The 24,557-nt window shown below is 55.6% G+C and overlaps 1 protein-coding gene and 2 long non-coding RNA genes across 3 annotated transcripts in view; 2 read left to right on the forward strand and 1 right to left on the reverse strand.

The window, feature by feature from the left end:
• LOC121817842 (uncharacterized) overlaps positions 1 to 22,324 on the reverse strand; it is a 32,587-nt gene extending 10,263 nt beyond the window's left edge. The window contains exons 1-2 of the long non-coding RNA XR_006057908.2: positions 21,389 to 22,324; positions 120 to 12,874 (exon numbers count right to left, since the gene is read on the reverse strand). This is a non-coding gene — a long non-coding RNA (uncharacterized LOC121817842). The remainder of the gene's footprint in view (positions 1 to 119; positions 12,875 to 21,388) is intronic.
• On the forward strand, positions 10,680 to 15,699 carry PRSS22 (serine protease 22). Its single transcript, XM_027961954.2, has 6 exons — positions 10,680 to 10,782; positions 11,363 to 11,389; positions 11,819 to 11,990; positions 12,448 to 12,725; positions 14,456 to 14,613; positions 15,205 to 15,699. The coding sequence occupies exons 1-6, from the start codon at positions 10,701 to 10,703 to the stop codon at positions 15,490 to 15,492; spliced, it is 1,005 nt and encodes a 334-aa protein (XP_027817755.2). The 5' UTR covers positions 10,680 to 10,700; the 3' UTR covers positions 15,493 to 15,699.
• On the forward strand, positions 16,685 to 21,884 carry LOC132658574 (uncharacterized). The gene is made up of 2 exons (XR_009598389.1): positions 16,685 to 16,800; positions 20,927 to 21,884. It is a non-coding gene; the product is annotated as an uncharacterized LOC132658574 (long non-coding RNA).
• Positions 22,325 to 24,557: the final 2,233 nt, after the last annotated feature.

Raw genomic sequence — 24,557 nt, forward strand, 5'->3', positions numbered from 1 at the left:
GATCTATCTTCCCAAGACACTACACCGACACAGTCCAGATCCCCTTGTTTTTACCCCAGGCCATTCCCTCCTGGGAAAGTCTCGGGAACAATCAGCAAGTGCGTGGGCAGCGTTCATACCTGACGCCAACCCAGTGTTCCAAGGTCCATGCTTTCACGATCCCAGTCATAACTCCCTTCTGCGTCTGGCCTTGGGGTCTGTAACAAGGCAATTATTCTAAGAAAAACATGAAAAATGGTTTTCATCATTGTTGATATATCATCAACACAGTTTCTTAATATATGATGTGCTTCCAGGTGCTATTTCTATGAAATTTCTCAAGACTGTGAAAGTACATGATTAGAAATTCCCGCTACAGTCGTTCAAGAATACCCCCCGGGCAACACCCGGACAGCACTAGAACAAGCTGCCTTATCATTCTGGGCACTCTCACCTCCCTCCGTAAATGCATCCCGAGGTCCTCAGGCTCTTCTCCCTTTGGGATCTTATACGGGAGACCACCCCCGAGATAGGAAAGGTCAAGGGAGACCACCAACAACTAGCTGACCTGGAGATGTCCTGACGCCTCCAGGCCCTGGGAAAGTCTTCCACCGTACCTTCCGATAAACCTTAGAAAGAATACCCATTCATCTGGGCAATTGGCTTCATCCCTATCAGCCAGGAGATGAGGTATGGGTTAGATTAGAAAAAAAAACCCACTTCAGCCAGTTTGGACAGGCCTTCGCATGGTCGTCCTGGCAACCCCTACTGCTGTTGAAGTTATAGGCGTCATCCCTTGGACCCACCACACCAGAGTCAAGAAGGCAGCAGCTTCCTGTGATGAGGACAGCTGGAAAGCAGTTCAGGACCCCAAAAACCTCCTCCAGGTCTGGTTCCAACAGCCCTCACCCACGGAAGACGCTGAGCCCTGCTCTAGTCACTCCGGAAGCTGAGCAGCCCACGCACAGCAGAAGCATGAGAATTCTTCAGCTTGCTCCAGCCACATGCCGGCAGCTGGCTGGTCAACGCACAGCAGAAACTCGAGGATCCAGCTATGAAAATATCAGTGGATTTTCATTGTCAACCCTGGCTCTACCCCTGATTGCTATTATTGCTGTGCTCTTCGCTACAGGACTAGCTTCAGTCACACCCCAGGACTGGGATTTGGGTCAGAAGCTGTGGTTAGCTGTCTGTTATCTCATCAGAGTGGGAAGCCTCATTCTTATTGGATGTCTTTTATGAGCGATTCTCCCTACTAACTAAATTGCTCACAGTATAGCCAACCCCTCTTCACAATAGGCTCAGTTGCTATAGCCATAACAACCCAAAGATGGGGGAAAACCTTCTGCTAGTGTTCAGTCATCTGTTATGGGCAGGCTGCTTTGCAGCCCTTCGGTGTTCCTTGCTGTGACATGGTGCCATTCCTTATCCATCATGAACCTGTCAACATAACAGTCAACCCTCGGAAAATCGCTTACTTAACCAACAGCTAGAACAATGTATAGATAGCCAGTCCTATAGGCCAATCACCCGCTGCCTCCATGACCATGTGCTGTATGTCCAGGGGCCTGGGCGCCGAAAATGTTTCCAGTCACTCCCCCCACTGCCACTGCCTTTCCTCCACCAGAGGATCCAAACCCCGGGTGGCATCCCGACACCATGGCATCGCCACCATGCCCCTGCGCCTCCATCTACCCCCAAGTGCCATGCAGATGTTACAACCCAGAACAGGTGTCTGTCTGCCAAATGGAAGAACCTCCTGGACAGGGACAATAACACAAACAAAATCACGGACCAACTTTGCCCTAAAAAATCAGGCTCTGCCTGCTGGCAGCGTGACCAGGTCACAGAGTTCACCGCCCCCAGACCCCTGTCTGTACCGGGTATGCAATGCAACTCATCTCCTTGCTAACGACACCAGCCCCAGCTGGTCGGGGGCTGCTGCTGGCTTTGCTCATCCTTAGGCGCTCCACGGTACTTAGCCACACCAGTACCACTGAATAATGCAACACCCACGGGGACTCCTGTAGACCCACAGGCTCCAGAATGCTCTATGAATGATGGAGGAGCTGAACCTGTAGGCCATTTAGCCAGGGACCGATGCAATCAAACTTTAAAAGGTGAGTGGCCCACTCATCTTCGCACAAACACAATATGGTGCTGCCCCATCCAGGCCTTTTCTTCATGGGCCAGATGCTTACTTATGTCTACCTGTCAACTGGATGGGTATCTGCGCCTTAGCTTTCCTCACTCCCCAGATGAATATTGGCCCTAACAACCAGACTCTCACCGTACCTGTAACAGCACATGCACGGTCAAAAAGAGCCGTCCAGTTTATACCCCTACTAGTTGGTCTGGGAATCACTGCTGGGACAGGTATGGGAACAGGAGGAATCGCTTCATCAACCACCTTCTACCATACACTATCCAAGGACGTCACAGACGGCATTGAGAGAGTGGCCAGTTCTTTAGTGGCCTTACAGGACCAGCCAGACTCCCTGGCTGAGGCGGTTTTACAGAATAGGAGAGGGCTAGACCTACTGAGAGCTGAAAAGGGGGGACTCTGCCTCTTCTTAAATGAAGAATGTTGCTTTTATGTAAACCAATCAGGAACAGTCAGGGACATGGCCCAACAGCTAAGGGAACGAATCAGAAAAAGGAGAGAGGAGCCAGCAAATTCCTGGGGTCACTGGAACAACATCTGGAGCTGGGCATCGTGGCTTCTCCCTTTAACCGGTCCTCTCTCATGTTCTTCCCAGTGCTCTCTTTGGCCCTTGTATTCTCAGTGCTATTTCCCAGTTCATAACTTCTTGAATTAAATCCATCAAGTTACAAATGGTAACAGCTCAATATAGCCCCCTGAACGATGGGGAACTCTGCATGTCCTACCAAAACATGAGATGATGCTTTCTACGAGTGACAGAAACATCAAGAGGGGGGAATGAAGAGGAAACGGTAAAATTTCCCTTAACCTCCTGGTCCTGCTGCCTCAGCTTGCTCCTTGCAAAGTCTGGATCACGTAGGTCTCGGAAAGTGGGGACTCACAATGCTAGAAGCTGGAGATTATTTCACTCACCCTTGTCCTGCTCTTTGCAATCACTCAACCCCTGCAAACCCAAAAACCCGTTTAATCATGCCTGTTCATGTATCAAAACTCTGTAACCCCTTTGTCCAAGGTTCAGAGCTTGGAGTGTTAACTCCTCTGGGCCCGCTGGCATAATAAACCTGAGTTCTCCAACTCTCTGAGTGTGGGGCTTGGTTTCTCGAGTACTGGTTTCTGCAACACCTGAGCTCCCAGGACAGTTCAGAAGTGTGTTAGAAAGAAAGAAGGGAGTCCTGGTTGGGAAGGTGACAGAATGTCAGCTGGTGTCACAACAAGCTGTGGAAAATTCTTAAAAAGATGGGAATACCAGACGTCCTGACCTGCCTCCTGAGAAATCTGTAAGCAACAGTTAGAACTGGACATGGAACAACAGACTGGTTCTAAGTCAGGAAAGGAGTACGTCAAGGCTGTATATTGTCACCCTGCTTATTTAACTTACATGCAGAGTACATCATGAGAAACGCTGGACTGGATGAAGCATAAGCTGGAATCAAGATTGCTGGGAGAAATATCAATAACCTCAGGTATGCAGATGACACACTTATGGCAGAAAGCAAAGAAGAACTAAAGAACCTCTTGATAAAAATGAAAGAGGAAAGTGAAAAAGTTGGCTTAAACTCAACATTCAGAAAACGAAGATCATGGCGTCTGGTGCCCTCAGTTCATGGCAAATAGATGGAGAAACAGTGGAAACAGTGGCAGACTTTATCTTTGAGGGCTCCAAAATCACTGCAGATGGTGACTGCAGCCATGAAATTAAAAGATGCTTGCTCTTTAGAAGGAAAGTTATGACCAACCTAGACAGCATATTAAAAAACAGAGACATTACTTTGCCGACTAAGGTCCATCTAGTCAATGCTATGGTTTTTCCAGTAGTCACATATGGATGTGAGAGTTGGACTATAAAGAAAGCTGAGCGCCGAAGAATTGATGCTTTTGAACTGTGGTGTTGGAGAAGACTCTTGAGAGTCCCTTGGACTGCAAGGAGATCCAACCAGTCCATTCTAAAGGAGATCAGTCCTGGGTGTTCATTGGAAGGACTGATGCTGAAGCTGAAACTCCAATCCTTTGGCCACCTGACATGAAGAACTGACTCATTTGAAAAGACCCTGATGTTAGGAAAGATTGAAGGTGGGAGGAGAAGGGGACAACAGAGGATGAGATGATTGGATAGCATCACCGACTCAATGGACATGAGTTTGGTAAGCTCCAGGGTTTGGTGATGGACAGGGAAGCCTGGCGTGCTGCAGCCAATAGGGTCACAAAGAGTCAGACACGACTGAGCGACTGAACTGACTGAACTGAGCAGTGTCCCTGAGACCAGCCAGGCCACTTTCCTCAAAACCACTAGTGCCCCAGACAACCTTGCCTGCAGACTGCACAGCCTGACCGCTGCTCAGTCGGCACTCAGCCCGGTGCAGCCACCAGCCCTTCGCCTGCAGGATCATGAGGCATGGTGGTGCTGACAGGCCCTCTACACAGATGGGTAAACTGAGGCCTGGTTGCAAGAAGCCGCTGCTGTGTCCCTGGCCCCTTCAGAGTGCTCTGCTTGCCCTGGGAGCTTACTCATCACCCGATGGGGACAGAGCTTCTGTTCTGTCCCAGGCCCTGCCCTCCGAGAGCAGAGATGCCCAGAGTCACAATGGCCTGAGCAGCACCACAGAATGCAGGGGTGGGGGTAGGTTGGGATGGATTCAGACCTCTCAGCCCAGCGGGGCCCGGGGTTGCCTCCGCTCCTGAGGTTCATGAAAAGGTAGACATTCACATTTCTTTCTCCATCTTTCAGTTGTAGTGAAATATACAGAAGATTTACCATTTTAACCATGTGCACGTGTATAGCCGATGGCATTGAGTACGTTCAGTGTTGGGCAGCCCTCCATCTCCAGAACTGTTCATCTTCTCAAATAAACTCCCTCCCAGTCAGACACCAACTCCGTTGCCCCTCCCCCCGCCCTCTGCTTTCTGAGTTTAGCTGCTCCAAGGACCTCAGCCTGCGAATAATGCAGTGCTTGTCCTCTTGTGTCCGGCCTGTTTGTCCGGAAATAATGCCGTAAGGTTCAGCGGTGTTGTAGCGGGGGTCAACGCTTCTTTCCTTTTTGTGCTGAATAGGACACAACGGACCACCCTTTCTCTACCCATTCACCCACTGGGGGACACTGGATTGTTCCACCTTTCTGGCCGCCATGGACATGAGTGTGCAAGCAGGGACTCAGGCGCTTGTACGTCGCGTTCACATCAGCACTGGCCAAAACACAGACTTCTTTGCTTTCTTGGCCACACCACGTGGCATGGGGAATCCAGCTCCCTGACCAGAGATCGAACCTGTGCCCCTGCATTGGAAGCGTGGAGTCTTAACCACTGGACCGCCAGGGAATCCCCCAGGCTTTTTTTTTTTTTCTGTGTGGATTTGGCCAATTGAAAAAAACAAATACAACAGTGCAGGTCTGACTGGAGGGCTGGATTCCACCCTGGTGCACAGCCATGCTGATCTCAGAGCCCGGCGGGCAGCCTGGAGTTCAGCATGGCCCCCACCCCACCCGACCCCTGAGGCTCTCCTCCCCCGCTCAGAGACCCACCCTCAGAGCCAGGGCCCCACGGCGTGAGAATGAGCCCCAGAAGGGAGAGCAGGTCCCGCCGCCCAGCACTGTCTGCTGGGTTTCTGTCTGCGCGGCTCCTGCCCCCAAGACAAGGCTCCCTTCTGTGGGTGGGTCCACGAGGACCCTGGTGGTCCGGGGGCCTCTGTCCCGAGCACTTTGTGCCTGTGCCCTGAGCCGTGAGGCCTCTCACCCCGGAACGCTCTTCCCACCTCTTCTAGAGTCCCCAGCTCGCACTCTGGAGCCAGGCTCAGAGTCACCTCCATGGGGTGGCCAGGCGGCCGGGCCAGGCCACCCCCAGTCCCACCCGCCCGAGCTTTTGGTGGCCATGCGGCATGTGGGGTCTTCCATCCCTGAGCAGGAATTGAACCCGTGCTCCCCACATTGGCAGGCGAAGTCTTAACCACTCGACCACCAGGGAAGTCTCACCCGGGCCTCTGAGTTGGCTCCTCCTACAGCTGGAATGGGCTCTGATCTTGGCCCTGTCCTGCCAGCCTCAGCTCAAGGCTGCACTGTCCCAGGCTCCTCACTTAAGATGACAATCCCGCCCCCCGCCTCCCATACCCCCTGCCATCCCCACCCCTTCACCAGAGCGCCTTCCGGCTTTGGTTTACCCCCATAGACTCGAGCAGCTGCTGCTGCTGCTGCGGCTGGTAAGTCACTTCAATTGTGTCCGACTCTGCGACCCCATGGATGGCAGCCCACCAGGCTCCGCCGTCCCTGGGATTCTCCAGGCAAGAACACTGGAGTGGGTTGCCATTTCCTTTTCCAATGCATGAAAGTGAAAAGTGAAAGAGAAGTAGCTCAGTCGTGTCCGACTCTTAGCGACCACATGGACTGCAGCCTACCAGGCTCCTCCATCCATGGGATTTTCTAGATTAAACGGTTTATTCACTCATGTTATTTCTTCTGTCCCCACCAGCATCTCTGCCACAGGGGCAGGATGGCTTCAGGATTGTTCTCGGCTATATCACAGCAGGTGTTCGGTAGACTTCGCTGGACACTGACGGGATACTCCCGATCATTATCAATCACATCAAGGGATGTGTGCCCTGCCCGGCCAGTGCCCACAGCTGAGATGCCGGGGGAGGGGTGGGGTGCAAGATGCTCCTTTGGACTGAGCTCTGCTGGCTCTGGCGGCTTGCCCTCGGGTACCTCTGCAGCCCTACCCTGCCACCCCCAGCTACCTGCAAATTCACCAGTGGCCCGAGGCGGCCTGGCAGGCACACAGAGATGGGGTGGCAGGGTGGGCTGCCCATCTGTCTCCAGCCCCGGTGAAGAGATGCCCAGCCAGATTGCCTGGCATGCATCTGGCATACAGCGGGGTCGAGGTGGGGACTCGATGAATATTCTGTTTGAATGAATGCTGGATCAGAGCAAGGGCTCCACTCCTTGGGAACTGGGGAGCCGATCTGGGGGTCCCTTTTCCAGGACTTGTGCCAGGAATTTTCCACTGGCTTTTCTGGACTTCCTTTTCTCCCCATCTTCCTGGCCACCCTGTCTCAAGGACAGCAACATCTCAGGGCACATGCCTGCCCCTTGGGTCACCTGGGCAGTAGAGCAGAATGGCAGGAGAAGCTGGCACAGAGAGGAACCAGAGAGGCAGGAGGTGGCGCAGCCGGTCCCCAGTGGAATTCTCCAGACTCAAGTCTCCCTCACTTGTTTATTCACTCGACAAGCATCCACTGAGCACCAGTGGGCACCAAGTACCAACCCAGGTCCGTGGGAAGCCTCCTCACCGTCCCTCCCTCTGGGAGTCACAGCACAGGACACCCATCCTCAGGAGGGCCCTCCAGGGTCCACACCCTCCACCCCCTCCCTCCTACAGCAGTCCCAGGCCTCTGTGCCCATCAGCCCAGGACATCGTGCCGTCATTACCTGCTCACCTGCCTCCCACCCCCGGGAGATGTGTGCAGCCTGAGGGTAGGACCTAATGTCAGCCCAGGACCTGGCACACAGCAGGTGCCCAGTAAATGCCTGCAGGGTGAGCTAGGGAGGCCAGCCGCCTTAGTTGCAGGAAGGCAGTGGGCTGGGGGAGCATGAGGGGCGCAGGGATAGACCCAGGACAGAGAGTGGGTGGGGGAGGGGGCTGGAGAGATGCCCTCCCCTTACCCCGCTGGCATTGCGGCCTGGCTCCCAGTGGAGGCTCCCCTCACCCGGGCCACCCTGTCTCCCCACAGTCTCCCTGCCCGCAGTCCTTGGACAGAGGTGAGTCTGCCAGGGGCCGTTCAGGCTTGGGCACCCCACCCTGGCCTTGGCTTCGGGTAGAGTGGGGCAGGAGCCTCCACGCGGCAGGAGGGCATCTCTGGATCCAGCTGCCTCCTGCCTGCCCCACTGAAGCAGGGGCCAGTAAGATACCAAGGACCGACCTTGGTACCGACCATCTCCAGGGAGTCTCGCAGGCTCTCAGAAGCCCTAACAGCCTGAGAAGGTGGGCAGGCTCTGGGGGGGTGCAGGATGTGTGCTGGCTAAGCCGTGGGGTCGGGAGAAGCCCTGGTGGGCAGTCTGCCCACTGAGGACCCTCACGGTAGGCCCTCCCAGCGCCCCGACTCACCCACCAGGCGCTTACTCCCTCTCTCTCTCCCCCAACCTCGGGCTTCCCTCCCCCGCAGCCCCCATCCCCAGCCTCTGAAGGGTCAAGTCCAGCCTCTCCTTCAGCCTCCCCCATTTAAAAAGGAAAATTATTTACTCCTGGCTGTGAGGGGCTTCATCGCTCTGCATGGGCTTCTCCAGTTGCGGCGAGCGGGGCCTGCTTCTCCTTGAAGCGTGTTCTCAAGCCGGTGGCTTCTCTTGTTGCGGAGCGTGGGCTCTAGGGCGCGAGGGCACAGGCGCTGCGGCTCGTGGACTTAGTTGCTCCGAGGCATGTGGGATCTTCCAGGACCAGGGGCTGAACAGGTTTCCCCTGCACTGGCAGGCAGATTCTTAACCACTGGACGGCCAGGGAAGTCCCAGCCTCCCATTCAAGGTCCTCTTTCTGGGCAGCCCTCGCTCGCTGCCCTCGTCCCCTGCCAACATCAGGTCCCTCCCCTGGGCTGCCACCTATCCAGCACTTCTGAGCCCGGTTGGTCCATCTACTGGACTGGGCTCCGAAACGGGGTTCACCTCTGGGTTCCTCCACTCACCAGCCGGGAGACCTTGGGTAGGTCACTAACCTCCCTAAGTGGGCTCAGTTTGCTCATCTGCAGAATGGGAATAATAATGGAGACTTTGCAGGTTAAAGGAGGTGGCTATTGTTGTTTTCATGGCTGCAGCCACCGTCCACGGTGATTACAGAGCCCACGAAGAGGAAATCGATCTCTGCTTCCACCCTTTCCCCTTCTATTTGCCACGAAGTGATGGAGTCAGAGGCCGTGGTCTTAGTTTTCTTTAATATTTAGTTTTAAGCTGGCTTTTTCACTCTCCTCCTTCACCCTCATCAGGAGGTTCTTTAGTTCCTCTTTGCTTTCTGCCATTAGAGTGGTATCATCTGCATATCTGAGGCTGTTGACGTTTCTCCTGCTTATCTTGATTCCAGCTTGTAACTCATCCAGCCCGGTATTTCTCATGATGAGCTCAGTGTACAGGTTAAATAAACAGGGTGACAGCAGACAGGCCAGTCGCACTCCTTTCTCAATCCTGAACCAATCAGTTGTTCCATACAGGGTTCTAACTGTTGCTTCTTGACCTGCATACAGGTTTCTCAGGACACAGGTAAGATCATCTGATATTCCCATCTCTTTAAGAGCTTTCCACAGTTTGTTATGATCCACACAGTCATAGGCGTTAGCACAGCTGATGAAACAGAGTAGTTGCTAAGTCGGGTCTGACTCTTTTTGACCTCATGGACCAGACTTCCCTGTCCTTCACTATTTCCTGGAGTTTGTTCAAATTCATGTCCATTGAATCGGTGATGCCATTAAACCATCTCATCCTCTGCCGTCCCCTTCTCCTCCCGCCCTCAATCTTTCCCAGCATCGGGGTCTTTTCCAGTGAGTCAGTTCTTCACATCAGGTGGCCAAAGGATTGGAGCTTCAGCTTCAGCATCAGTCCTTCCAATGAATAATCAGGGTTGATTTCCTTTAGGAGGGACTGGTTTACCTCCTGTTATGTCCATTCACGGAGAAGGCCAGCACAAAGTTTGTGGATGAAATGACGGAAGGTCAGAGATACACAGTTTGTTTTGGAGACAGCCCCGCTCCTCTTGCTTGGGGTGCGGGTGTCTGGAGGGTGGACTGCAAGGTCGGGGCTCTGGGATCAGGCGGGCAGGCTCCTCAGGGAAGTACTTGGATCCAACACCACCCCCGCCCCTGGGGCTCGCCATCAAGCACCACCCAGCAGCCCTCTCACCCTGTGAGGAGTCGGGGGTGGGGTGGGGGCGGTGGTCCCGGGAGACCAGGGGCTGGGGGGTTGTGGGGCCTCCTGGCCTCTGCAGGCAGCCACGACTGTCTCCGCTGCCTGGACAGCTGCTGCCCCGCCTAGGCATCCTGGACATCCAGGTGAGATGAGTCCTCTGGCTGCCCAGTGACGGGGCCCACAGGAAGGGGGACCCGGGACAGGTGGCTCCTGGGGGCCTGATTCATGGGCCTTCGGGAAGTGGGTTAACGGGCTGGGCCAGGTCTCCCGCTGAGTCACAGGGCCCGTTAGGGAGCCTCTGGCAGCCCCTCGCCAGCCCCCACCTCCCTGAGGCCCCGGGGCCTACCCAACAGCCCACACCCAGCGTCCCGGCCCGCAGGGTCTGGCGCCTCCCTTTCAAGCTTGGGGGGCCTTCCTCTGCCCCGTCCCCCCAGTCAACGAAAAGGCCCAGCCTAGACCCCGGGGCCCAGGGTCGCCGCTTGCCCCTGCAGAGCCCCACGCAGGCCCCAGGTAGAGGGCGCAGCTGGAAGCCCACCCCCCAGACCCCTTAACGGCTTATTTCCTCCCGGAAGCCCCACCCCTCCCTATGACCTACTGCCACTCACTCGGGGGACTGGTCCGACGGCATTCCGCCTCCCAGGATAAAACCTGGGGCGGCCTGCGGGGGAACCGGGCACTCCCATCGCCGCGCCATGGTGGTTCCCGCGACTCCCCCCACCCTGCGGGCGCCCTGCCTCGGGGTCCTGGCCTCCCTGTTGATTCTGGCCGCTCCAGGTGAGTCCTGCGGGCCTGCTGGCCTGGGCCTCCCCCACTGCCCACCCCCCACTTCCTCCCTGGTCCTGCTGAGTCCCTCCTCTCCTCTCCTCTGCTGTCTCGCTCTCTCTGTTTTGTAATTTGCCTGCTCTGAGCCTCAGTTTCCCCTGCAGCCATGAGAAGCACAGGAAGCACTGCAGGTGCCCGGAGGCCCGGTCAGCGCTCAGGGCTCTTGGCTCGGCTTCTGCTTTACCCTCTTCCCTTCCACTCCTGTCTCCCCCGTCTCCTCGGTTCACTGCTGGGGAGGCAGCATCTGGACCTGGGGCCTGCAAGGGAGTTCTCATGCTCACCCACCATGAGACCCCCACCCCAGACCTGGCCCCCATAGCCCCCAGGGCACAGGCTGGACACAAAGCTATGGGGAGGCCGAGGCCGCCGCTCACAGCCAGGGCCTGAGGTTTCTGCCAGCCCTGCCTAGGCTCCAGGAAATGCCCCACCCGGCAGCGCAACCCTGAGGCCCTGGGACTCAGCCACTGGGGAGGGTCTCAGGGCACCAGAAAGCCCCTCCACCGGCCTGACCCTTTCTTTCTCTTGCCCTCAGCCACACTGGATGCTGTCAAGACGGCTGGTGAGTCTGAACTGACCTCAGGAAAGCGGGGGAGCGAGGAAGCCTGTGTGTCTGTCTGTGGGGGGCAGGTCAGGAGTGGGCAGTGGGGCAGGAGGGGGTTTGAGCTGGAGAAGAAGGCACGCAGGGGAGGAGGCCCAAAGGGTCAAGGAGGAGAGGTGGTGTGTGTGTGTGTGTGTGTGTGTGTGTGTGTGTGTGTGTGTGTGTGTAGCAGGGGGTGACTGAGCTGCCCCAGCAGGTGAAAGGACCAGGGGACTAGAGGACGAAGTGCCCAGCTCGGGGAGGGCAGAGGACGGAAGGGTCAGGCAGGCAGGCGGCTGGGCCAGGTTGAGGGGAGAGCGGCGCACAGGTCTCGGTGCTCGAAGCCAGGAAGGGGAGTTGGAAGGGGGACGGACAGTGCTCAGAGTCTGACAGATCCCCCCCCACCGCCAGGCCCCCCAGCCTGCGGGAAGCGCCTGCAGCTGAACCGGATTGTGGGGGGCGAGGACAGCTCCGACGCCGAGTGGCCCTGGGTCGTGAGCATCCGGAAGAACGGCACCCACCACTGCGCGGGCTCCCTGCTCACCAGCCGCTGGGTGCTCACGGCCGCCCACTGCTTCAAGGAGTACGTGCGCTCCGCCCGCCCCTCCACTCAGTATCCCAGACCCCAGGCTGCCCACCCAGCCCCGGTTTCCAGGCCCCCGTCCGGTCCTGGGCCCCTCAGGAGAGCTCCGGCTTCCGCCCAGAAGCCTCTTTTGCACGCAGTGCCTGTGTGCCCAGGACTGTCTGGCTCTCTGTGACCCCATGGACCCTTCCAGGCTCCAATGTCCATGGGATTTCCCAGACAAGAATATTGGAGTGGGTAGCCATTCCCTTCTCCAGGGGTTCGTCCTGACCCAGGGATCAAATCCCTGTCTCCTGCATTGCAGACAGGTTCTTTACCACTGAGCCACCAGGGTTGCCCCCCTTTTGCACGCCAGGGGCCTTCATATGCATGCCATTCCCCAGAAACCCTTCCCAGGCCCTTCCTGGCCACCCAGCAGTTCCTGGCTGATGCCAACCCCCCACCCTCTTCCTTTTAGTAATCTGGACAAACCAACCCAGTTCTCTGTACTGCTGGGGGCCTGGCAGCTGGGGAACCCTGGCCCGAGGTCCCAGGAGGTGGGTATCGCCTGGGCGCAGCCCCACCCTGTGTACTCCTGGAAGGAGGGCTCCCGCGCTGACATCGCCCTGGTGCACCTGGAGCACGCCATCCAGTTCTCTGAGCGCGTCCTGCCCATCTGCCTGCCCGACTCCACCGTCCAGCTCTCTCCGGATACCGACTGCTGGATTGCCGGCTGGGGGAGCGTCCAAGATGGAGGTGCGGCTTCTTCCGGGGCGGGGGTGGGTGGGGACAGAGGGTAGCAAACACTGGGAGATACAGGTCCCATGAGTGGCAAAGAACAGAGGCCAGGGGCCGAGCATGATCCAGAGGAAAAAAGATGGTCTGCAGCCCAGAAATGTGATGACCTAGAAACAAAGGTAGACAACTTCAGATCAGTTCTAGTTAAAAGGTAACTTAAGCTGTGTTCTGACTGCCAGATCAGCCAAGCTATGAAGTGATATAGGAAAGACTAATAGGCTTCTGGGGCTTCTCAGGTAGCTCAGGGGTTAAAAATTCGCCTGCCAAGGCAGGAGACACAGGAGATGCTGCTTCGATCCCTGGGATGGACAGATCCCCTGGAGAAGGGAATGGTAACCTGCTCCAGTATTCTTGCCTGGGAAATCCCAAGGACAGAGGAGCCTGGAGGGCTACAGTCCATGGGGTCGCAAAGAGTCAGACACCACTTAGTGACTGAGCACACATACACTAGAGATTTCTGTGGGGCCAAGCCTAACCCGGAGAATGAGAAAACAGCCCTGAGATTCCAAGTCAGAAGTAGGTGCCCCCTGGTGGCATCATGACACAATTGCAGGCAAAATTCCCAGGAAAACATGCAATTCTCCATCAGTTCAGTTCAGTTCAGTTCAGTTCAGTCGCTCAGTCGTGTCTGACTCTTTGTGACCCCATGAATCACAGCACACCAGGCCTCCCTGTCTATCACCATCTCCTGGAGTTCACTCAAACTCACGTCCATCGAGTCGGTGATGCCATCCAGCCATCTCATCCTCTGTCGTCCCCTTTTCCTCTTGCCCCCAATCCCTCCCAGCATCAGAGTCTTTTCCAATGAGTCAACTCTTTACATGAGGTGGCCAAAGTACTGGAGTTTCAGCTTTAGCATCATTCCTTCCAAAGAACATCCAGGGCTGATCTCCTTCAGAATGGACTGGTTGGATCTCCTTGCAGTCCAAGGGAGTCTCAAGAGTCTTCCCCATAAGAGTAAAATATAATTGACAAACCAAGTCTGAAAGTTTGGAAAACCTCATCTAGAACACAAAGCAGATTAGAAAGTAAGAAGCAGAAAAGCTGTAATGTGTGTGTGTGTGTGTGTGTGTGTGTGTGTGTGTGTGTAGAAAGAGAGAGGGAGAGAGGAGAGACTAAGAAAGGACAAAATGTAAGAGAATGGGACTTTAACCAGATTTCAGAAGAATTAAGAGAAATGACACCATTTTGGGCATCTGAGGAATCCCACTGACACTGAAGTTTCACCCAGCCTCCCCACGGTCATTCTCAGGGGCTCCTGTGAAAGTTGGATTTGTGGACTGGGGAAAGTGACCAACCAACCCTAGGGTCTGCAATCCCTCTAGGGAATGGGGATATCAAGTTATCAAGTCCAGATAACATTCAACACCAAGTGGCCGTTAGTCTGTAGCAGTCCTCAAGCTGGATAAAGTAGTGCCTGAGACGGGACAAGCAGGGTCATTGGTTTGAACCTTCTTGCGGGCATCAGAGATCTCATTAAAGGTTCAGAATTTCAGGCTGCACATTCCTTTAGGATTCAGTAGGTCCAGAGTGGAGTCCTGGAATTTGAGTTTTCCACGGGCATCGTGGCCGAGCCTGACAGAGTTGATCCATTTACCCTTTGAGAAATGCTCCTAAGGGGTTTGGAGGGGACTGAGGAGGCCAGCAGGAGAGCCTCCCAAGCCTGACTCTCTCCTCTCTGCCCCCAGTGCCCCTGCCCCACCCTCAGACCCTCCAGAAGCTGAAGGTCCCCATCATCGACTCGGCCACCTGCGGCCGCCTGTACTGGCGGGGAGCTGGGCAGGGTGCCATCACCGAGGACATGCTGTGTGCTGGCTACCTGGAGGGGGAGCGTGACGCCTGTCTGGTGAGCACCTGCCTCCTTCCCGGGCCCTGCCCCACTCAGCTCCAACACCCCTCACCTTGCTGGGCCTCCGTCTAGAATCTGCCCTGACCTGGCAGTCCCCCTAGAGAGATGCCTACAGAACCCGGCCCCAGCCTGGCTCAGCTGTTCTTGCCTTTGTTCATACGTCTGACGTAGTGAGACATGGTGAGAATGGGGTGTGCCTGACCCCATTCTCAGGGAGCCGCATCCAAGGAGTGGGTGCTATGGTCCTGGCCCCCTGCCCCCAGCAGGCTACAGGGAGGAGGATGGCGGACTGTGGGACCTTGCACAGCTGGTCTGAGACACTCTTCTTTCTGAGCGTGGCTTCCTCATCAGTGAGGCAGATCACAGCCCTCGCTCCGTGCCTCCAGCTCTGTGCTTCTCACCAGGAGTGAGCCTGGGACGGGGGGGGGGGGGGGGGGCCTCCCTGCCCCGGGGCGCTAGTTAGGACCTCGCTGGTCCAGGCCCCGAGGTCTGGAGAAATGGCCCGTCCGCCACCTGCTGCGGCGCGGGTGCTGGGCTCTGCCTACCCCTTGGCTCACGCGGGCCCCTCACCTTCCTTCCTCTCCTCAGGGCGACTCCGGAGGCCCCCTGATGTGCCAGGTCGAGGGCACCTGGCTGCTGGCGGGCGTCATCAGCTGGGGCGAGGGCTGTGCGGAGCGCAACCGGCCCGGGGTCTACATCAGTCTGGCCGCCCACCGCTCCTGGGTGCAGAGGATCGTGCAGGGGGTGCAGCTCCGCGGGCGCTCGCAGCGGGGCGGGCCCACAGGCCGCCGGGGCTGGGCCCTGGGGGCGCGGGGCCGAGAAGCGCCGCGCGGACTAGGGACCAGGGGCGACCTCTCGCGGTCTCCTCCGCTGTAAATAAGCCGTCTACCTCCGGGGGGCGCCCGCGACCCGGCGCCGGATCGCCTCCGCGGGAGGCCCCGCCCCTCTCCGGGCTCAGGCCCCACCCCTTAGGCCCGGAGCGCCTGTGTGTACATACACGTCAATGCTTTTTACAGTTATTTGTAACCGCACCCACATATCTTATTTATTCCTCCAACTTCAATAAATTATTTATTCCCCGTTCTGAGTCGTTCAGTCGTGTCCAACTCTGCGACACCAAGGACTGTAGTCCGCCAGGCTCCCCTGTCCATGGGATTCTCCAGGCAAGAATACTGGAGTGGGTTGCCATTTCCTTCTCCAGGGGATCTTCCCGACCCAGGGATCCATCCCTGGCCTCTGGCATTGCAGGCAGATTCTTTACCGTCTGAGCCACCAGGGAAACCCGTTTGTTTATTATTATTTATTCCCCAGTTCCTGTTTTTTTCCCCTGGGTAGTGGACACTGGTCAGCAGGGGTCCGGTTGGGGTTAAAATGGGGGCAGGCAGGTAGCAGTATGGATGGTGGCCTGGCCAGGGAGCCAGGTGTCCTACCCACCTGGGAGTCAACATCCTGACCTCTGACCTTGGCGCTGGCCTTTTATAACCCCCTCCCACCAGGGAGGCCAGCAGGGAGAGGAGACAGGAGGCCCAGCTCTGTCACCTGAAAGCTAGGTGGGGGCTGCAGGGCCAGGCAGGCCCACAACCTGCCTGTTGAATTTCTGAAATGGGGCTGGCTGAGAGAACCCCCCAAACACACAAGAGAGTGGGGTGTCCCCCTCCGCCCGCCGGGCAGAACCAGGTGTCTCAGATTTGGGCTGAGGCAGCCAGGGCTCCCAGGAGCTGACTCAGTGAATGACTCAGTGCCAACTCTCTGAATCCTCCCTCAGAAGGACGAAGGAGAAAAACAATGAGACAGCAGGCCTCTGCTTAGGGGCCGGGGGGAGCCTTGAGTCACCTCAGCTGTCCCCACGGGTGGGGCTGGGAGCCCAGTCCTAGGCCACCAGGGGGTCTGCCTGGGACCAGCTAGTGCTCACGCAGGCTCCCCTTTCCCACCGCCTGCCTTGCCTCCCAGGGCCTGGGAGGCCAAACCCTTTCTGGGACCCTGTGCCAGCCCCACCCAGGCTTCCCAGCGTGCAGAGAGAGGGCTGGCTGGTTGGTTTGATGAGTGTGTGCGAGAGATTTTTTCCAACAGGAAGACACGTAGGCCCAGCCATGAAGAGGACAGAGATGTGTGGCTGCTCCAGGGTCCCCAGTGAGAAATGTCAGTGTGGTGGACTTGAGAAGGCAGTACCGACGTGGATGGTAGGTAGGTATCCTTTACTGGCAGCACTGTTTTAAGACTTCTGTTCGTATTTTTTTATCACCCCCGTGTTAATACTGGGCTTCCCTGGTGACTCAGTGATATAGAATTTGGGTGCAATGTAGGAGACACAGGAGGCTCAGTTTCGATCCCTGGGTTATCAGAAAAATCCCCTAGAGGAAGGCACGGCAACCCACCCCAGTATTCTTGCCTGGAGAATCCCATCAGCAGAGGAGCCTGGGAGGCTGCAGTCAGTCCATGGGGTGGAAAAGAGTCAAACATGCCTGAGTCAACTTGGCACCCACTCACGCATCTGGTTAATATCAGATCAAGGTAAATGCTGTGGGGTTGCTCTTATTCACACACACTGGGACTTCCCTGTTGGCCCGGTAATTAAGAATCCGCCTTCCCTTGCAGGGGACTTGGGTTTGATCCTTGGCTGGGGAACTAGGATTTCACATGCCTCGGGGCAACTAAGCCCACATGTTGCAACTAGTGAGCCCAAACGCTCTAGAGCTGCGTGCCGCAGCTAGAGAGGCCCGCGTATTACAGTGGGGCTCCTGCGTGCCGCCGCTGAGACCTGGGACAGCCCAATAAATAAAGAAATGTTAAGCGAGTAAACAAACGCTAATCTGGCCTGGGAGCCGGCCTGGGAAGTGAGCAGGTGGCTCAGGTGTGGCCTCTCCCTCTGTGACCTGGTCCCTCTTTGTCGCCATGCTTTCCTCATCCCCTTCCCGCCTCTCTGGGCTCAGTCCTCCACCACCTCGTCCGTCGCCCTCCTCCCTGCCTCGGTTTCCCCTCTATCCGCCAGGCTCTCCCTCTGCTCCTCACTCCCCCACACCCTGCCCCTGTCCGTTTACCCTTTCTCTGTCTCCATCTTTGTTCTCTGGCTCCTGCTTCTTGTGCCTCAGTTTCCCCCATGCCCCATCCCTCGCCACCCTCCACCCCTACCTCCGATGCCGTCCCAACCGAAGCCCCTGAGAAGGCCACACCTTTGAGCCCCCTTGGTGTCAGACTCCTTTGGTTGGCTAAGGCAAAACCCATTCCAATGCCCCTGCCTTGCTTCCTCTACCAAAGAGACAGGGAAAGCTAGATACTCCCTTCCAAAGTCTCCTGCAAGTTCGCCATGGAAGCAGACATCTGATGGGTGGTTTCTTGGGAAGACTTTGTTGTTGTTGCTTTTCTGATAGAAGGGACCTATTCAGCTAGCATGATCCTTTCCCACCATCCTCCTTCTAAGATGCAGATGTAATACCTAGCCTTTAGCAGACATCTTATCACCATGAGGCTACGAATTGATGTGCTAAATTGGCAGTGAACAAAGATTCAGAAGCTGCGGGTGTAGGGATGTGGTTGAGAATCTGCCTCTATCCTTCTTGTGTGCTATTAAGCCACTGCTGGTTAGATATTCTTTTACTGCAGCTAAATGCTTCTGGAACTGATATACCAGTGTCAGACCCTCTGTTTTTGAATAGTTTTAGATTTACAGGAAAATTTTGGCTTTTTACAGAAAACTCTTTTCATTGTTATGGAAACAGATTATAAAGCTTTTGCGCTCACAGCTGCCCACAAGAGCTTTGGACCTTCAGGGGGTGCTCCCGTTAGTTTCAGGCTTTCATATCGTGCTTACTCAAGAGCAGATTATCAAGTCTTTTTGAGAATCCACCTAGCAATGCAGGGGTTACAGCAACTAAGCCCCCACATAGCCAAATTAAAAAGTAAGTAAATAAATAAATATTAAAAGAGCAAGTCTTTTTTTTTTTTTTTCTCTCCCTTTCCTGCTCAAAGCCTCCCAGTCAATGCTGCAGCCTGAGGTGGCAACTGAAGGAATTATTTCATCATTGCCCCTGTTGATGGTGCCCTTATGAGCTCACCAGTCTCCAGGCCAAGGGCAACATCTCCCCAAGCTCCCCAGACTGCCTGGGGAGTGTGGGATTCTACATAAAGGTAGAGAGAATGGTTTGCATCACAAAGTAGCTCACGGGAACTAGGACTGGGCTGTGAGTAGGACCTTCAAAGCCTGCAGCCTTAGACCTCACGTGACGACACCAGGCAGACTGGCAGTGAGCTAGTGAGTAAGAGTGCAACCAGGGCACGGGGGAGGGCGGCATGTGTCACACTGTGGGGGCCGAGTTCATCTGCATCACCTCTCAACCTTGACCCAATGAACGCGTGGGTCTGATTTCCTGTTGGCAGCTACGAAACAATCACACACAGACAAACAAGGGCAAATGCCAGTTTTCGGGGACACAGTTGTCTCAATTCATGCTGAGTAGGGAATAATCACTTTCACAGAACATAGTCTATTTTGCTGGTTCTTCCTCACTTTCTCACCCTCTCCGTGGTGGATGCCCCATCAGTGCTGGGGCTTCTCTGCTCCTTCACCTCCTTGCATCCCTGGGTGATAGCATCTGGTTTCTCAGTTCTGCTCACCATCCATAAAGGTGACTCCAGAGTTCTCTCTCCCATGTCCACTCAAATACTCAACATCCCCTTGTACATATCGTATCGTATAGCCATCTCAACCTTATTATGACTCCAAACAAATCCCAATATTTCCTCTCAAACTTGCTGCACTGATAGAATTTCCCATCTCAGCACAAGGCTTCCTTCCTTCCGACCGCTCAGTTTAGGAACCTCAGAATACGGACAACGCCTAGGGTCGGCAAGGACACCTAGCAACTGAAGTGAGAAGTGACCTCACCCCTGTGGAAAAGATGCTCACTGTTTCATATAAGGTTGAATATCCTCTCAGCAATCCTACCCCTAAGACCGATCCAAGATAGAAGAGAACATATTCACACAAAATCTGTCTGCAGATATTCATAACAGCTTTATTCAGAATTGACAAAAAGTGAAAGCAACCCAAGTTGCAAACTGTGATAAGCAAACTGTGGTCCATCCGTTCAGCAGAATTCTACTCATCAGCATAAAGGAGCAAACTATACACCACATGGGGCTTCTCAGGTGGTGTTAGTGGTAAAGAATCTACCTGCTAATGCAGGAGCTGTAAGAGACTTGGGTTCCATCCCTGGATCGGGAAGGTCCCCTGGAGGAGGGCATGGCAACCCTCTCCAGTATTCTTGCCTGGAGAATCCCATGGACAGAGGAGCCTGGCGGGCTACAGTGCATAGGATCACAGAGTCGGACACGACTGACGCGACTCTGTGCGCACGCATGCACACACAACACAGTGAATTTTAAGCACATGCTGCGGAGGGGAGACAGCGGAACTCCAGAGGCCCTGCACCACGATTCCATCTATGCGACGCTGTGGTGGAAGAGACAGCGCTGCAGGGCCAGAGAGCAGCCGGGTGGTTGCCGGGGGCTGGGATGGGGGAAGGACTGCCCCCAAAGGCGCATGGGGGGATTTTTACATAATGACAGAACTGGCTTCTATCTTGATGGCAGTGATGGTTACCTGACTGGATGCATTTATCAAAACTTGTAGAACTAGAGTTTATTAAAAATGGTGATTTCAAGGGGACTTTTCTGGAGCGCTAAGACTGCGTTCCCAGTGTATGGGAACTGGGCGCCATGCCTGGTCAGAGAACTAGATCCCGCATGCCACAACTAAAACCTGGGCAGCCAAAATAAATATATTTTTTTAAAAAAAGAATTGCATTTTTTAAAAAATGATGACTTTTATTCTGTGTAAACTGTATCTCCATGAAGTGAAAGTGGAAGTGTTAGTCTCTTAGTCGTGTCTGACTCTTTGGGACCCCATGGACTGTAGCCCACCAGGCTCCTCTGTCCATGGGGTTCTCTGGGCAATACTGGAGTGGGTAACCCATTCACTTCTTCAGGGTATCTTCCCTATCCAGGGCTTGAACCCAGGTCTCTTGCATTGCAGGCGGATTCTTTACTATCTGAGCCACGAGGGCAGCCCATACCTCCATAAAACTGATTTTTTAAAAATCCCAACACAATAACATGTAGCCTTCCTTTCTCCTCTCTTCCTCTCATTCTCTAAATTCGAGCCATCAGCAAATCCTGTGGGTTCTATCCTATCTCCAAAATATGTCCAGATCTGGTCACGTCTTCCCACGCCGTCCCAAGCCCCTCTCCTCTTTATCCCAGATTTCCGTCACGGCCTGTCTGGTCCTCCTACTTCTGCTCTTATTCCCACCAGGCTGTTCTCAACACAGCAAGCAGGGCGGTTCTCCTAAAACCAAAGCCGGGGACTTCTCTGGTGATCCAGTGCTTAAGAATCCGCCTGCCAGTACAGGGAAAACCAGTTCAATCCCTGGTCCTGGAAGATTCCGGACATGCTGCGGGGCAACTAAGCCCATGCACCGCAAGTACTGCGCCTGAGTGCTGCAAGTACTGAAGCCCACGCGCCCAGAGCCTGTGCTGCACAACTAGAGAAGCCACTGCTATGAGAAGCCTCCGCCGTGAGAAGCCTGTGCCGCGAGGGCGAGGAGCCCCTGCTCGCTGCAGCTAGAAAAAGCCCGTGAGCAGCAAGGGGAAAAAAAAGTCCTTGCTTGACCCCAGCTTTAAAGAAAAACAAGAGACTGAAGTCGGATCCCATCATTCCTCTCTTGCGAACCCTAATCAGAGTGAATGACGTCATCCTCTCGGCCTCCCTCCTCACCTCTGTCCTCCTGGGTTACTGCGGCAGCGTGGCTGGCCTCCCGGCTGGGCTCAGGAACACAACAGGCGCGTTTCTGCCTCAGGGCCTTTGCACCCACAGTTTCCTCTTCCCCCATAGGACTGCAGGGCCACTCCCTCACTTCCTACCAGTCCCTGCTCACGTGTCGCCCTGTCATCATCCTGTTTACAACAGCAACGTCCCTTCCCTCCCTTCTTGTTCCTTTTCTTGCTTTCTCTTTTCCCAGGACGTTTATGACTATTTAGCATGCTATTTGGTCCAGTTGTTCTTTACCATCCCCTCCCCAGCGCACACAACCAGAAGGTAAGCCTCTGTCCCTGCCTTTGTCATGGTTTCGCATTACTCTCTGTTTACTTGATTATCTATCCCAGGAAATATTCTGGGCTTACGAAGGGAGAGACCTTTTATCTTATACACCTTGATGTGGTCAGTGTCCAGAAAAGGGTCCTGGCAAAATAGCAGATGTTAGTAAATGTTCTTTCTTTCTGTCTGTCTTTTTTTTTTTTTTTAACTGATTAATATACCCTGTTTATTTTTTTATTTTTATTGAAAAAATTTTTATTTATTTATTTGGCTGCCCTGGGTCCTGGTTGCAAAATGCCAAATGTTTAGCTTCAGTGTGAAAATTCTTAGGTGCAGCATACAGGATCTAGTTCCCTGGCCAGGGATCGAACCTGGGTCCCCTGTATTGGGAGCTCAAGATCTTACCCACTGGACCACCAGGGAAGACCCTGTAAATGTTTCTCGAGTGAATGGTAATGAGTATGATCCGTGTCGTCAGTTTCATAGACACTGTGGACACATCCCTTTCATTTTTCTAATTCTTCACTCAAGCCCCGTGTTCTCTCTTTAGCAGACGTTTAGTCTCTCCAGATGGCCTCACTCTGCCCAGAAATTGAGAATCCTGCAGGTTGACTTGATCTGTAGGGACCCGCTCTATGAGAACTGGCAGGTTCTCATATCATTCCTTCAGTTCCGTTCCCTTGCTTGGGTCAAGGTCAAGTGGGGACCTCATTAGCGTGACAGTCTGCCACGCTCCGACCGCCTCTCCCTGGTTACACTATAAGCAAGCTCATGCCAGCCCTCCCTGCAGTCAAGCCCGTGAGGTCTGCGCTTGCGGGTCTAACAGGTCGTACTCAGAGGCCAGCACCTGGGGGGCCATGTTCAAGGAGCTTCTAGCTCCAGCCGTGAGCTGACCTCCAGCCCTCAGCTCATGCTGCTGACCCCATCACCCAGGAGGATTGCCTTTGGGGTTCTTGGGGTTAGTTTCTGCTTACGGACCACACTGGGACTGTCCAAGTTCATCAGAGAAATTCCAATAACACCAAACTCACTATTCAACCTTCCTTGCCCTACCCAACGCATAACAAATGAAGGCTTATTTTTTGTGGTATCACCATGATCCCGGGAATTTCTACTGTCCGTGAGCCACAGTTACCTCTGGGGAGAGGGAGTGAGCAGGGCCCTGGGTCTCCCAGACACAGGGGTGACGAGATGCCTGCAGGATGGCGGGGCTCCACGTCCACTCTGGGGAGGCTGGACCAGCTCCACAGACCGTGGCTCCTAGGAGGGGGTGGCCTCAGATGAGCCTGCTGTCCCAGGCCTCCTTCTCCACCATCTCCCTGGAAGGGCAGAACAGGAGCCCGAGAACCTCCAGGTCTGGGCGCACGTGGAGGAGACGCGGAAGGAGAAACAGAGGATGAGGCACGTCTGATGTGCGAGGCTGGGCCCCATCCCCACCGGCCCGGCCCTACAGGGTGTGGCCCCTCCAGGGAGGCCAGGAAGACTGTGGGAGACCAAGGGACCCCCGAGGACCGTGGCTGCCGCAGGTCAGCTGGGGACGGGCTCGAGGGGCGGGAGGGTTGGGGCTCCGTCTCCCCCCTGACCTCACCAGCCCTGCCCGGGCCCAGGACTTGTGCCAACACCTCCCCAGCAGGGCCCCCAGGACAGTTCTCTCTGCAGCTCCTGGGTCCATCTCCCTCGCCCACCCCGCCCCTAAGGCCAGGAGCGTGCTGGGTCAGGATCCCTGCTCTCTAAACTGTGGATCCCCGGGGTAACATCTGCTGGTAGGACTGGGGCCTTGGTCCAGCGTCCAGGATTCTGCCCTTGCTTGGGTTGATGAAGCTGAGGTCAGAGGTTGTGAGGTTAGCAGGGCCCCTCAGTCCCAGGTAGAAGCCTGGGGCCTACACTTGCTCTCTGAGCCCCTGCTTCCAACTCTGGGAGGAGGGAGGAGCAGGGTGAGAGGAGCCGGAGATCCAGTCCCGGATCCGGCGGGGGTCCTCCGGGAGGTGACCATGCCCCTTAGGGCCGGGGAGACCAGACTGCGGTGCGCACAGGATGGCCCAGGCCCCAGGACCAGCCCCCCACCCCAGGAAGGCTGTTCTGGCCCCTGTGTGAGTGGAAGGCTCCAACAGGTGACATCGTCCAGCTGTCCTCTTTCGGCGTGTCCCCGCCCTGTCCCCACACCCCAGGGTCCAGGAAGCACATGTTTGCCCAGAACCTCGGCCTCATAAGAAGGTCCACAGGCGCAGGGCCGGGAGGCCTGGGGCTCAGGCCCCGCCTCCCTGTCGCCAGGGTGACATGGGGGCTGCTGCTCTGTCCCCTCGGTGGGACTTAGATCCGGGCGAGACTGTGAGCTGGCAATCAGGCTGCGCGGGGCCTCCCGGGCCTGGTGTCCGCAGCCATGTGCCCACCTACGCTGACTGGAAGGGGGAACCCTGGCAGGGTTTCCCTCAGGCACCACTGGGACCCCTGCTTCCATTTCCTCCTTCTGCAAGTGGGGAAGCAGCAGTCCTGTCCCTCGAGGGCTGCTGGGCAGGGAGCTGAGGGGGGATAGGACAGCCTCCGCACCGTGGCTGAGGGGCAGGCTGCTGCAGTCTGATGGAGGCCTTGAGAGAATGTGCCAGGCCTGGGGTCTGCTTTCCTTTCCCTTCAGGCTGTAACAGATGCCCGCCTTTCAAGAAGTGGGGTCCTGGGGATGCCTGGCTCTGGCCATTCCCATGTTGATCTCTTGGCCTGGAAGGCCTCCCTCCCTTAACCCCACCTGGCCAGTTCTCACTCAGCCCTTAAACTTAGCTCAGATGTTGCCTCCTCCAGGAAGGCTTCCCTGAAGCACACCCTCCACTGGGCATGCGACTGAGCACAGGGAGGT

This window comes from Ovis aries, chromosome 24, assembly GCF_016772045.2.
Source record: "Ovis aries strain OAR_USU_Benz2616 breed Rambouillet chromosome 24, ARS-UI_Ramb_v3.0, whole genome shotgun sequence".
In the NCBI taxonomy this organism is placed as follows: domain Eukaryota; kingdom Metazoa; phylum Chordata; class Mammalia; order Artiodactyla; family Bovidae; genus Ovis; species Ovis aries.